The following is a 15,614-nucleotide window of genomic DNA, read 5'->3' as shown; positions in this document are numbered from 1 at the left end:
TTGTTAAATTGTTTTGTTTGACATACCAGAGAAGTAGGTTATAAATTTCTATTGCCTAAGATACAAATAACAGCTGCAACCAATCGAAAGGTTTGCTATTTGAACAGTATATTTGAATGTTGTATCTGTAATTCAAAGCTTAAAATTGTATTCCTTTAAGACAAAATTTGTTGAATTCTGACTAGCAACACAAAACCTTTGAGTGTGTGTTATATACTAGTATTGATAGGTGACAAAATTGATTCTTTTTAGCCGTTGAGGTGGTTGTTTGAATAACTATTCGTGTTCCTGAGGGTTTCCAGTTTCCTTCTAGTAAGAGGATATCTATTAATGCAAGCACGTTGGCTGCTATTAGACGGGAGCAATCTCTCTTGCTGCAGACGAACCTTCTTCTGCTTTTCTTTCAGCAGCCTCATCTGTTGTAACCAAATCTTCTGCTGCCAGTAATGGTAACAATATGACATGTTTAGCTGCTCTTCGTCTATTCCTGTACTTTGTCTTAGCATGACAGGAATATAAAACAATGGTTGCTGTGTTAGGGGTTGCTGTGTTAAGGGTTGCTGTATTTGGGGTTGCATCATTTGCGGTGAAAAATAGCCCTGTTGTGGCACCATGAAGTATTGTTGGGTAGCAAATGGCTGTTCATACATGACTGGCTGTTGGAACACAGGGTAGTGTTGCTGTTCAACATCTTGCAACACTTGGTTTTGATATTGTGTTCGCGCTCTACGCTGTTGCCTACAAAAACAACTTTTCTGCCCCATCGGAAGAGTTGACCAAGTTTTAGCTGCCAATCACACACACATCAAACCTCAGCAGTTGTTACCAATCTCTTTGCTCTCCATGAACAAATATCTTTTCTTCCCTTCAAGATCTTATCAATTTCTGTCAATTGGTAAGGCAGATTAAACAGTTCAATAGCTCATACAGCTGATGAAAGCATTCAACACTAAAAGTGCTACTACCTCCACCAGTATAACTACTTTTACTAGTACTATTACATCTATCAGTACTACAGGTGTTACTAGTACTACTACATCTATCAGTACTACAGATATTGCTAGTACGTCGACCTCTACCAGCACCCCTATTTTTACTTATATATACTACTAGCTGTGCTACCCAACGCTGCCCAGGTATTCAAAATCAACTTGTAAACAATGAGGAGTAATGAGAGTTGCCTGCCACTTGCTATCAGTCTGGCACAATGCAAATGGAAAATTTGAATAAGCTTCCTAACGAAAGCTATTTGTCTCACGCTACACAATCACCCTGCGTAGTACGTATAGCCGTTGGGTATTTTCTCTCATGTAGCGATATATATCAGATAGCCAAAAATCAATCTTTGTGGTTTAATTTGTACGGCATTGGACGGGCGAAGGGAAGTGTTCGAGATCAAATCTTCTTAGGTAGAGATTCTTTATTCTAAGATTTTAATAGCTTTAGCCGGAATGACAGATCCACAGATGACATACTTTGAGAAATATATATATATATAGATTTTTGACACTACCAACACTGCTACTAGTACTAATGCTTCTACTACCACCACTAATTAGTCAGCTAGTTGTTCTACACAAACAAGCTCTAACTTGGTGGGGTCTATATACTATTTATATTAAGCATCCTAATCTACATGTATGAGAACCCTTAGCAATGTTACTGTCTTTAAGCCGATTTTTAAGCCTATAGCAAAGGGAGGAGAGAGCTTTAATAAATACATGCTAATCTATATCAAGTTAGTTGATCAAAACATCTCTCAAAGTCATGCACTTACTGCACTTACTGTAGATTTCTTTATTAAATTTTGCTCAGTTTTTACACAAAAAAATATTATTAACTATTTTAAGGGAAGTCTAAATGTCTGGAAGTTTTTTGTAAAAAGCTTCCAGCTTGATTGCATTTTATCCCATTCACCCCGCTAACTTACCATAGTCTTGAACACTAGTAAGTGAATGTTTGCATGAACTTACCTTTAGCTTGCAAATGTATTCAGAATATTTTATAAAAGCATGAGAATGATAAGAATGTATAGTAAGTTAGCAAGATATGAGTGGCACATTGAATGGAAGATAGTGCATCTTTGTAACCTTATTTTATCCGCCACACCTGACCCATAAAATAATTGCCATCGTTACAGCTCTTATATCAACCGTATCGTGTGCTGTTTTTAATGGTTGCCATGATGCGAGATAGCATCTAGTACGCTATAAAAAAAGCAAAAACAGCAACGATTTTTTAGATGTTTATTATTTAAGCTTGCTTGAGCTGAAGGCGTCAATAACAACTTGTCTATTACTTTCAGCAAAATTACAGCCTCTGAAAAAGATTCAAATGTTTTCAAGGCGTGACTCCTCAAACTAGTAGATGTAGGATTGACCAAAAGGTTTTTCATAGTAACTCGCTTTTGACATCGAATCGGAATTCATGATCTTATGCTGATAAACCGAATACTTTTAGACTCATGGGTAACCTATCAGTTGTATATCAAAGAAATAAAATATGCAGTTTTGAATTTTATTATCAGCTGCTAGAATTTACTGTTTTGTATTAAAAACACCCACACTTTGTAGGAAACCCTATCGTTTTCTCACTGCGATTATAGAATTAGAGGGATGCTGACTTAACATCGAAACTATCACTCATTGAGTTAAGATCCACTTCTAAATTAAAATTTATTTTTTATAAATCAATGGTCAAAAACAACACCATTGTTATGTATATTTTGCTGGTCTGGTATGTACATGGTAAATGTGTAGGCCTACAGGACTATAAAGTTTAAAGCAAAAACAATGATTTATGTTAGAAATTTAAGAAAAGGTGATGATTGAGTTTGAAAAGTATATATGGTATATAAGTATATGTATATATACTTATATGTTTATATATATATATGTATATAAGACATATATAAATATAAAGCCACTTCCATTTAGGTATACATATATGTATACAGCGAGTATACAATCCCTTCTACATAAGTAAACCTATTTGTATAAGTATACATCCTTTTCTACAATAACTATACATATATGTCTATGAATTTAGAGCCTATCACCAATGAGTAAGTGTTGATCAACTATCAGTCATTCAAAGCATTAGAATCCTCTCCCTCTACCACCGCTGCTTCTCTGTCTAGAATTCCCTCTTCCTCTTTGATTTCCACCTCTCACTTCCCTTGGCACGCTTCCTCTTGCTCCACCTTCTCTTGGGTTGAATTCTCCTGGTCTATTCCTACTTCCTCTTGATCCACCTTCTTGACCTCTACCTCTTTCACCTCTTCTGTCTCCACCTATTCCTTCTCTTATCCTTCCATCTCTTCTACCGCCACCAATTATTGCACCTGGTCCTCCACCAGGATGTACAGAAGGACCTAAAATATATCCCCATATAAATTTATTTCAAGTGATAAACTGAACAAATACCAACGACATCTTTTCCCGCTGAAATTAGATTTCATAAAACGGTCTGTTTCTACCTATTTGCTGCGCTGAATTATTAAACTTGTAGTAACAAATTGTTCAAGATATTATGCTAGTTAAAACAATAACCAACGGGGAGTAGACATTACCAGCAAAATGTTGCAACCATCTGGAGAAATGCAGAATACAGTGCAAAGTGGCAATATACTGAAACTACAATGCCTTTCACCTAGTGCAACTTAGTAGAACATAATATGTTTGACTAACATAATAGGTTTTACACTAAAGGTCAGGCTGATATAACATATTGTATAATATAGAACCCAGGATGAGATAATATAATGCAACGTATCATAATATAATGTCAAATATGTATAATACAATTAAAATATGAAATAATATAATTTGATATAATGTATAATACAACATAATTAAAACATAATGTCTATTTGTGTGAAGAAATTATAATATTATAAAAAGTGATAATACACTAAAACTTCAATGCCTTGCAGCAGAGTGCAACTTTGTATAGTATACCTAACGTAAGGTTCTATAATAACATTTCAAGCTCTAGACTTGTGTAAGGACAGGTATCCTGACTTCAAAACTAATGGGAGCTCATTTTGTTGGTTCTCATCTCGTAAGTCTATGTTGATCACGGGCTATTTATAAATGCAATACATCTAACTCTGTTAATAAAGCCAGCGAGTTAGCCTATTCACTCTATGGAAATCTTGACCAAGTGCAATCTTTTGTCAACATTAGTTTTTTTTCCAAACATTGCATAGAGCCCGAACAAACTAGGATTCACTATAGACAGACTTTCTGAAAATCTAATATACTAAAATCGTAATTTTTATAAGCTAATAAGAAGCTGTGTAAACTGTGTCACGAATTGACCACAAAGTTGACAGTTTTACATAGAAGTATTGATATAAGGCTATTACAAAACTATATTAGGCTAAGAGAAGACAACACCTACCTGTTGCTGGCTTTAGAGCAGGTGTGTTGTTCTCTATCATTTTAATAAATACCTATAACATAAGAGGAACTTAGTAATTTGTATTGAAAGCAATGAACAACATGAACTTCATAAAAAGAAGAGGCTATTGTAGCTTAAAATTGTTTGCTTTTTCTTGAGCAAAATTGATAAAAATATTTTTGTACAATATTGCAGCCTTTTAGACTGTCTAAAATTAGCTGACAGAAAACCTAAGAACACTAGAAAGTTCTATCAAAGTTAAACTCCACAACATTATTTACCGCCGAGCAGGGATTCTTAAACTACTTTACAAAATCCGCTCTATCAATTCAGTTCTCGCTAGTTTATTGTGAACCTGCATTTATTCCTATAGCTATTTTTATTTTACTGTATCTACTATTTGTATTTATCAACATACGCAGTACATAATTTTGGTACTTGACTGTGTGTATATTCTTCATTCAGTTGTCTCTCGGTTTGTTAGTATGCCTGCATGATAGCCTAGCTGTTTGTTAGTACGCCTACATGATAGCCTGGCTGTTTGTTAGCATGCCTGCATGATAGCCTGGCTGTTTGTTTAATAAAATAGTTATGTACCTTTTATTTCTGTTCAACCGTTTACTCTTTTATCCATCTACCTGTCTACTCGATTTGTTGGTATATTTTTCCTTTTAAGACTCTACATGCACAAGAATTTGTGTCGTTAATGTCTTCTGAAAGAGACAGCTTATATCTAATCTTTTTGTAGAGATAGTCTGAAGTTAATATTTTGAATAAAGTTAATTCAAACTATAGTTAGTGTAGGTAAAACTGAGTTACACTACATAGTTCTAACACTTGGTCTACCACTAAACCTCAACATTGGTGAGTCTAGATCTCTTGGTCTACCACTAATCCTCAGCATTGTTGAGTCTTGACCTCTTGGTCTAAAAACTAAACCTCAGCATTGTTTGTATTCTTAAAGTAAAGTATTAATTATTATTATTTTTTAAATTTCCTTTTGACATATAATTTAGGTTTTTAGATTAACTTATTTTTATAGTTTATGTAATGCACGGGTTTTAATACAATATGTAATTACTTGAAACTTTTAATGTTGTTTTTTTGCTACAAATGTTATAAAATACATTGCAATCATATAAGAATATTTTGAAAGGCTCGGCATATGAACAGAGTGCCACGGAAGCTAAAATGAGACTGTAATAAAATATAACTGTAATATCTCACTAGCCAGTAATAATACAAGCAGCAACTTATTCTTATGCAAAGGCAATGTATCTTGCACTGATAATTGTACATTTGGGTTCATTTTGTGATTTAAATCAATTTTCAAGTATTGCCAATTTGGTAAGCATCGCTTTATGGTAACAAAAAGTTCAAGTTTATCCCAACTTTAGTAGAGCTTAAACTGGGATTTTTATATAATTATCTATATCTATACTGGTCAGACTTTGCTATTTAAATCCATCCACTTTCTATCAATCAATCAATCAATCAATAACGTATTTCCAGCTCATTTCAGCTTCATATATTAACTGTGTGCCTGTACCAAGGCTTTATAGAACGGCTGATGCTTAGATAAGCTTGTCAATATTAAACTTGTTGTACCCTTGTATCACCCCATGTTCCTACCTGTTCAAAATCTCGTATCCAGAGGTAATCGTTGTTGGCATATCTCTCTACTACTGCTGCTGTCGGTGAGTTTGAAACACCATCCAAAGTCTGGGGACCTCTGCAGAAATATATATCAAATATATATGAATAAATTTATAAATGAATATAGTCATATGTTTCCTATATGAATATATTTATTTGTTTCTAAATACATATATATATATATAAATAAATATATACATGTATATTCATATATTCTATATATTTATAAATAAATATATAATTATGTTTTTATGACTCAGTTTTACAGTAGACTTTTGAAGAAGTAATCTTGAAAAAAACTTTTAATTTGACAGTTTAGTTAATTGTATTTACATACGAGTAGTAGTCATATTTAGGACTACGCAAAAGCATGGATGCACAATCTTGCAGCTAGCACTTTACTAGTTGATGAACTCGTGCAATAAGCTGTGATGCATCATGATTCATGTTGGCATGACTGTTCAGCAAATTGAAGCTATAAGCTTTTTGGAATTATGGACAGTTATAAACATGTGATCATTGCTCTGACTACAACTACATACCTTCAAAGTTACTAAGAAAACACATAAAGGTTGTCATAAAACTTACTCTCCATCTGGTTCTACTTGAATGTCTTTCAAGAGGCACATATCTATATTAAGCATCATCAGCTGACCAATCCCACCACCACCTGTTGCGTATTGCCAGCGAGGTGTCTGACCAGAAGCAGCGACGTTAACCTGCATCAAGCCAACTTTTTGATTAAGACGGTCTAATTTAATTTGATCTCTATCAGAGCCGCTTGAGGTTTCTTGTTCACTATTGAAAAAATGTCACAGCATCCATTTATTCCCTTTTATGTTAGACTAGCCGGAATTCCCTGCGTTGCACGGGTATTAAAACAGCTTATGAACAGTGGCAGCTAATGTAGTTGCCTGCTACTTGCCATTAGCCTAGCACATTGCCAATGACTAATTTGAATAGAGTCCTAGTATCCATATTGCTAAACTTACTAATAAGAGTCGTGAGAGCAAGCTTTAGTACCGTTGCACGATAACACAGAGTGCTATGCGTATTTCAACCTAGATAATGACTCATTTTGCATAGATTAATGGGTTAGTTTATCGCCTGGTGAATGGGAGGTTCAGAGATCAAATCCAGCACAACCCTGATATTTTATTACTAGGTTTTAATAGCTACAGCTGGAAAGACCAATCGACAAACTGAGATATATATATATATATATATATATATATATATATATATATATATATATATATATATATATATATATAGACTAGCACCCTGGCAGTCTCAAGCACCTTGAGAGATCATCATGTGTACTAACTAGGTACAGAGATAATTTAGATGTGAAAAGATGGTCGTCTGGTGCAGGTGGTAGCGTGCTTGAAAGTTGAATATACGGGTTTGATTCTCATGAGGTGCCATCTTTTTTTTAATACTCTTAGCGTGACTTCGGACAAACGGATGGACAAAGCTCTCGTTATAGTAAAGGTTTCTTAGGATGACTATAGTAATTCCTTGCTATATCAACTTCTACACGCTGACAAATAATTGATATTTCTAATTATATAATATTGAATAGCAGTCTACTACAAAACAGAAAACAGTTTGACCAGACTAGTCAAAAAAATAGTTTGCTGATAGTTTAAATACTGTTACCAATCAATGAGGGCACAACTCCCTGTTGGACAAAGATGCTGTTAAACTACTGCTAAACAATTATTTTCACTGGTTGGCCGTCATGCTTAATATACTATTTATAGCCACGGAAGCAAACAAAGTTGTTCTTTACTAACATGCAATTTATTAGCATAAAAACCGCTTCTCTCTCCTCTTGTTCTGTTTCAATCGATGAAAGAGAGGCTATTGATATGTATTATTCCAGTGCTAACTACATAAATGCTTCTACTGTTTTTAAACGAGAATAAAAGTTATAAAAAAATCATCGGTCATCGGTGTGAAAAGTAGAGAAAATTTGAATTAATCATATACTGAGAGTTAAGAAGGTACCTGACGCCTTCCCATCTTCTCACCTATGCTTATACTTTTTGGGGATGAAAGCTTAAAGCATAAAATCTATTGTTTTCTCTGTTTCTTCATTTAACTTTATAAAATTAAAGTTTTCATAAATTAATTTATTGCAAATGCAATTGTAACTAATTTCTAAAAAAAAATGTAAACGATTACCTGAGACCATAGCTGGTCTCTGAGATCTATGTAGTACTGATTATCAAGGGCGTCTTCGTTTTGCACCCATGGTCCTTGATAGCCTGAGAACCGCCCCTCAGCCCTTCCTAGAGTATGAGCTCCTATAGCAAACAAGAATATAAAAACTTTGTGTCAATTTCTTCATTTAAAAATACATTTCACAAAGAAACTTTTGTAAATAGCAGGTTGTTATTTGTTTCAACTAGTTGAGAAGAAGCTGTAATGACACCAGCTACTTAGTATGCTAGGAATACTTTGCGCTTGTCTTTTTCAATTGCCTCTTTATCACGTATTTGGCACAGTACATGTATGTTTTACATTAATATTAATTTTCTTTCATAGGATGCTAGTCATTTTATAAACTAGCATCCTATAAAATGAAAAATAATATCTACAGCCCACAATCACCAGTTAATCTAACGCAAATTAATTGTTCCAAGATGCACTCACACAATTACAGGATCCTATGCTATGTTATGCCCCTTTGCCTTAGTCTGTGATAGCCGACTTACCCAGTAGTGCAACACACTCCGTTTGCGTCATGCCGAATGTTGTAGCACACCACCCAACTACATGATTAAACCCCAGTTTAGCATTTGGAAATAGATGTGCGTGAGAGGTGTCGGATGTGGAAGGTGAATCGGAGTTGCAGTCCGCTCTACCATATCGCATAGGCACTATCAGAGGGGCGGCGTTATTCACTGTAACATCCACAAAGATTCACAAGGACATGTTCTCTTTGTTTGCTCCATAAACAAAAAAGGGGTAACTTGAAAAGCAGCCATAAAAATTGGTTTTCTCTGCCAGTTCATGATGTAAAGATTTTGATATGGTTGTACTGAGAGTTTGCTTCTCATTTTAAAGATTCTAAAAACACGGCTTTTTTCAAAACTCTTCCATAGTCCCAGTTTTTGGCAGGTTTTAATCTGCTTTCAACTGAAGGTTACCAAAATTTCAGTCTGAACTTTGCTTAATAAAACATTTTTATTCTATTTATTTTATTATTTTTATTTCTATTCCTTTATAAATGACAAAACAGTTTATGTTATATCAAAACAATGCATGAATTTACACAATCAACATCTCTTGCAATAGCTGTTTATCGAAAGAGCACCTCTCTGGGCTGTTGGTGTTGACGACTACAGTGTTTGAGAAAAAGTAGATTCTAAAAGAACCAAAGCGCTTTATTAAAAAAAGAAGAAATCTGTGATTTAAATATCTCAGCAAAAATCACAAACCTTTAGCTCTGCCATGGCGCAAAGCCTCGGCTGCGCAAAGAGCCCAGTAATCTGCTCGACTTTCAATTCCAGCATTACGGGCATCTTCAAACCGTGCATCAAGTCTGTCAATATACCGAGCTAATCCTACAACGCAGTTAATTTGAAAGATCAGGCTAACACAATAGAAGGTATAAGAGCACATTTATTAGAGTGTAACACTATGTCAACAGAGTGATCTATGGTTATATTATATTTTATTACAATATATAATATTGCAAGGCATTCTATAATATTTTATTATACTATAGTATATTTTATTGTTGTAACTTATATTAATTGGTATTATTTTGTAATATATAGTATTATACAACACTAGATTAATGCCCAGCATTGCGTGGTTAATAAAAAAGTTTTTGCATAAAAAATTTATTTTTAATTGACTAAGTTTCTTTACCCGATGAATTGGAGTAACTTAAGCTAGTAACTTAAGCTAGAACTATAGTAAAAGCAATTACTATAACTTAAGCCAGTGTTAGGTGAGATCTTTAAGCGTGCTAGTTGAAGCGTGAGTATTGTAACCAATCGGAGTGACCGTGAGTATTGTAACCAATCGGAGTGATCGTGAGTATTGTGACCAATCGGCATTAAAGATCAGCAGGCACACAAGTGTATTTGCAACTATTCATTGCTACTGCCGGTTGGACACATAGTCTAGCTGTTTAAAGTGCCTGTCTGTAGACATGGAGGTTTTCATTCCTAAAACTTCATCACCATAACTGGACACATGAACAACAGACCAACAAACAGACAAATGACAAACACAAAGATTTATATACATAGATTATGTCGTGAGGTATTCTATCATATTGTATTACACTACATTATATAACACTATTTACAGTAAGTTGTATTATATCATATCTATCATTTATATCTATGTACATCTAAATCTATTTTCTATCTTCTATCTGTATATGTAAATGTGAGTATCTGTTGTTTGTATGTCCAGTTTTAGGAATGCAAAAACTACTCCGAAGTGGAATTGATCTCGAAACCCCTGTTCTGCAAACAGGTTTCGAGCTCATTTGCCATACTATGGAATATAATTGTACACTTACTTATTACACCGGTTAAACCACGCACGCTCGAGGTGCTAACAAAAATACTAACGGTTACTACTAGCTTGAAAATCATGATGCGTAATGTAATGAGTATAAGCACAATTATAGGCACATCTCTTATTATAGCAAAGATTTAGAAGAGCTCAAGTTACTAGCTTAAGTTACTCAAATTAATTGGGTGAAGAAACTTACCCAATAGCAACTGTATTACCTGCCACTGGTTATAACTTGTTTTAAATGTTGAACAAATATATATGGGGATTAAAAATAAATTTTCTCTACATAAACTTTTTTTATTATCTGTTCCATTTGGGCTTTCAGATGGTTGAAGTACCAGTATATTATAGAATATTATAGCAAATGATATTTTCCTCTATTACATTTTATTATATGGTATTATGTCGTATTTTATTATATTGTTTTTTATAAAACCTATCCTTTCAAGTTGATGTTATAGCTTTTAAGGTCAATGCCCTAAGTTGGTGTCTGCTTGTCTTGCTCTGCTTATATAATCTGCCATTTGTCTTGTAATGCCCTATAAATAGTCAACTTTTAATTATGTTGAAATAACTCAAGCAGCAACTTCCAAGTGCTGGATTCATTCACGCATAGCTATCTTTTTAATATCCAAGGTAGCTCGAGTTCTTTACTTTAAATAGAAAAGAAGTAAAATTGGATAATGAAGCCTGCTTACCTCTATTAGCAAAGTCTCCACCATTGTCCACAAGTTCAAGGTTGATGCATCCGTTGCATCCACCCACGCAATCATGAAATATCAGTCTTACCAGACCAGCAATCATATTCTCTCCTGGCTGAGTGATTACCTCAGCACATATCCGCCTAACAGCTGCTTCCTATAAGAATGGTCAACCAAGCGTATACGAGTGCGTGTCATTGCAAGGAGATTATTTTGAAAAATAAAAAATTATAAGCTTCTATTTATAATAGAACTCTTTTTATAAACCATTTCACCTGATTGAGTGGCTTTCGTATATATACGGACTGTCTAGTTGAATAGTCAGTAGTGTACTGTTAAGTAGATATGCTATGCTATAGTACAGTAGTAGTACGGTAGTAGTACGGTAGTAGTACGGTAGTACGGTAGTAGTACGGTAGTAGTACGGTAGTAGTACGGTAGTAGTACGGTAGTAGTACGGTAGTAGTACGGTAGTAGTACGGTAGTAGTACGGTAGTAGTACGGTAGTAGTACGGTAGTAGTACGGTAGTAGTACGGTAGTAGTACGGTAGTAGTACGGTAGTAGTACGGTAGTAGTACGGTAGTAGTACGGTAGTAGTACGGTAGTAGTACGGTAGTAGTACGGTAGTAGTACGGTAGTAGTACGGTAGTAGTACGGTAGTAGTACGGTAGTAGTACAGTAGTATAACTTAGCATATAGTATTATCAAGTATAGAATAATATACCATAGTGAAATCTGCCATAATATGATACGAAACAATATGATGCCATGTGCAATAAGCTATCACATCGCTACATAGTATGATATAACGTGCTATACCAATATATTTTACACTTCAATCTAATATGATACATTAGAATATAATATTTATGTAATATACATATATATTACAATATACAAATATAATATACTTTATTATAGTATATATTCATTATAATATACATTATATTAATATACTAAATAGTATAATATATATTATTATATTATAATAACAGATATTATAGTACAATTTATGTTATAATATATAATATGCTATAATATATAATAATTATATTTATCTTATATAATTTTAATATATATATTATAACTTACATAAAATTATAATATAATAATATAACATAATGCAATACAATACCATATAAAAGAACAAAACATAATAAAAATGATGTAATGCATTTTATTATAAAATACCATAATATAATATAGCAAATAATAAAACATAATATAACTTAATTTAAACTATATAATATAATATAGTACAGCACAACATAATACAATGTTATATATAGTATAATAATACTATATATAACAACTATTATACTTTATATTACAGTTTAATACCATAAAGTATAATTTATTATGATATACTCTCATATAATAGCAACCTAATAGACTAGAACATAATGTGAAATGATATAATATAATTTCATAAACATATTGTAATGCAGGACAAAGAAATATGAGACAAATTAATGAATTAGTTGCATAATTACACTCAGAACTATTTATCAGACTGGATACATTAATTCCTTTTTTAAACTCAATGAGCTGCATTAAATATGAATGCAACCCTCGATATACGCGTATATGTAGTTGCACTGAATACTTCATATGATACTAGAGTGTTTCAAGGAGGGTGTTGTTACTTTATACTTATGACATACCTTATGGATCTAATGAGGCCTTAATAAGACAGTTGACAGTGGAACAAGACTTCTAATATTCATTGTTATAGAAAAGACTGTTCTCTCTTGTAAGCCATTATTGACATCTCGAAAGTTAAATTGTATTTCGTTTCCTCTTATTTTTTACACAAAGTCCAATTGCCTCCAACAATACATTAAATATTATTTCCTTCAATTTTAAGCTACAATTAATCTTAATACTCTTGTAAATCTGTATAAACATACATCACTGTATCGAGTATTAGAATTAACATTTTGTACCAAATAAGCCAGCAAAGCAAAGCTAGGAGTGTATTTGAACAGGAAGTGTCATTCATTAATAATTATACTGTTAGGAGAACCAAAATGCCAAAAATCACTCACTCATGCATTTCATATGCTTCTAAAAATTTATCTTATTTTTAATTTATTATATGACAGGTTACCTTGACAATGTTAGATTGGAAAAGACATAGGGATGAAGACCAAATATTCTTTAAAATGAAGTAACAAAGTTGCAAATTTTTTTAGGCTTTTCGCATCATTTCGAGCAAACTTATTGATACAAATAAAATAAATACGGTCTACAAAACTGAGAAGTGAAAAAATGGAGCAGTACTGACAGCTGGGTACAAAATAACATCTATAAAAACTGTGGTACTGGTAACATATATAAAAAAGAATTTTGTAGCGAGAAACAATTAGTGACTGTACCTCAGTAGTTGTCAGTGCGGAGAGTGATCCTGCGAAGGCAGCCAACAAGATGAACAGCAATGTGGGTTGCATTTTGCTCTGTAAAGAAAACCAATACATGGATATAGACTAAACAAACATAACAGTTTGCTTCAAATTCATCTAAAATAGAAGCTCTTTTCATGATGTAACATATCAAAGCTTACAAGTTGCAACCAGGTGAAGGTAAAACAAATTTTTTTAAAATTATATTCTACACTTTAAAGAAAATTTCAAATAAAATGTAACCCTTATTTTAAAACAAGATTTTAGGAGTTGAAATCATTTATTAACATCAAGTAGTTTTATTAAGGTGCTTAGACGCTGTGATATTCGGTATTAAAATTTATTTTACATTATTTTATAACATCAATTACAATTTATTACCAAGCTATTTCAGCATTACAAAATTAATTAATTGTAAAACAATTTAGTTCTCGCTGACACAAAGAAATATTGCATGCAGTCGCTGAGTACTGCTTTTTCATTTTTAATTTAGTTCATAAAATTGATAATACTTTGACAAATTCCAGAAAGTTGTTTAGAATTCCTTTTCACTTTTTTTACTTACTATTTGAAATATTGATACAAAATAAAAACATTTCTTGATATAAAACATACACTACAATGTAATGACAGCCCAATTTAGCTTGTTTGTAATAAAAAAGAACCTGGTAAAATTTAAACAATTTGAGAAACAGACATTAATTTTATGTCAAGTGTAGTGTAATCTAGTAGCACCTACCATGAAAGACAAGAGCCGTCTTGTGAGTCCCAAACCATTTGCAGCCTTTTATTCTCGACCCTCACATTCCTGCCAAGGGTTAAATCAGTCATTAATCATTGCTAACACTTTTAACCGTTGCTGTGACTTGTACCATCTGTCATCTGAGACTGCCATGACCAGTCATAAAACTTAGATGTGTTTTATTGAGCATTAACCGCAACCTTAGAATTATAAAATGTCTTGGAAACATTTTAGGTGAAAATAAGCGAGCTGGTGAGTATGTGTGTATTATATGTGCACTGTCATGCTAGCTTTATGAGAAAAATGTCAATCAGGAAATGCTACCATATTTAGAAGATGAAAGCGGTTGTTTTTAACCCCGCCTCTACTTAGCTGGTCATTAAAAAAACTTTGCAAGCATACTTTTATATGTTCACAACATTACCTAATCACTTACCAAGAATATCTGTTTAGCACAAATAGATTTCTAGTTTATTGAAATGTATTTAGCTGCCTGATCATCTTGTCTCACAATCATAAACTTGAAAGATTTGTGAGCAAATTACTGCTATTCAGACATCATGTGAATGGCAGCGTTTTAGATTTGCTATGTACCTGTTGATAGGCTTCAGCAGGCAGCATTGTAGACGTACTACGTATGTACCTGTTGATAGGCTTCAGCAAGCAGCATTGTAGATGTACTATGTACCTGCTGATAGGCTTCAGCAGGCAGCATTGTAGACGTACTATGTACCTGCTGACAGGCTTCAGCAGGCAGCATTGTAGACGTACTATGTACCTGCTGATAGGCTTCATCAGGCAGCATTGTAGACGTACTATGTACCTGTTGATAGGCTTCAGCAGAATATATTGGTGAGCGTATAAGTAGAGACAAAGTTTCATAAATAAGAATGTGAAATTTCTAATAAGCTGTAATAATTTATGTCAATCTGGGGAGTTTTTTAAAGATTAAAAACAATATACTGATTTCTTAGCTGATGAATTGGCAATCAGCTAAATTCTCTTTGTATTTTATAGTTTATATATCTTTATACTTTTTAGTATAATTCTCTTTACATTTAGAGCATTGACAGCTCTTTATTATTCTTTATGAAAGTAGTATTTCAAACAATAAAATATATACATGTATCTACGTATATGTTTATACATGTATATATTTT

At 33.1% G+C, this 15,614-nt stretch overlaps 1 protein-coding gene across 1 annotated transcript; it reads right to left on the bottom strand.

Annotated features, from left to right (window-relative positions):
• Window positions 1-5,997: 5,997 nt before the first annotated feature.
• On the bottom strand, window positions 5,998-15,259 carry LOC137407252 (putative ascorbate peroxidase). Its single transcript, XM_068093859.1, has 8 exons — window positions 15,098-15,259; window positions 13,689-13,766; window positions 11,307-11,466; window positions 9,510-9,635; window positions 8,784-8,972; window positions 8,251-8,372; window positions 6,649-6,779; window positions 5,998-6,136 (listed from the first exon to the last, which is right to left on the bottom strand). The coding sequence occupies exons 1-8, from the start codon at window positions 15,257-15,259 to the stop codon at window positions 5,998-6,000; spliced, it is 1,107 nt and encodes a 368-aa protein (XP_067949960.1).
• Between the last annotated feature and the right edge of the window lie 355 nt (window positions 15,260-15,614).

This window comes from Watersipora subatra, chromosome 10, assembly GCF_963576615.1.
Source record: "Watersipora subatra chromosome 10, tzWatSuba1.1, whole genome shotgun sequence".
Taxonomy (NCBI): Eukaryota; Metazoa; Bryozoa; class Gymnolaemata; order Cheilostomatida; family Watersiporidae; genus Watersipora; species Watersipora subatra.
The sequence above is the reverse complement of the archived record's forward strand: the minus strand, read 5'-3'. Positions and strand labels throughout refer to the sequence as shown.

Bases quoted from the DNA above. Each gene is read 5' to 3' on its own strand.
- LOC137407252 (XM_068093859.1), bottom strand. From the start codon at position 15,259: ATGCTGCCTGATGAAGCCTATCAGCAGGTACATAGTACGTCTACAATG. The intron at 8,973-9,509 runs GTTTGTGATTTT...TGGATGTTACAG, and splicing joins GCGCCATGGCAGAGCTAAAG to TGAATAACGCCGCCCCTCTG. The intron at 6,137-6,648 runs GTAAGTTTTATG...ATATTTCTGCAG, and splicing joins CAAGTAGAACCAGATGGAGA to AGGTCCCCAGACTTTGGATG.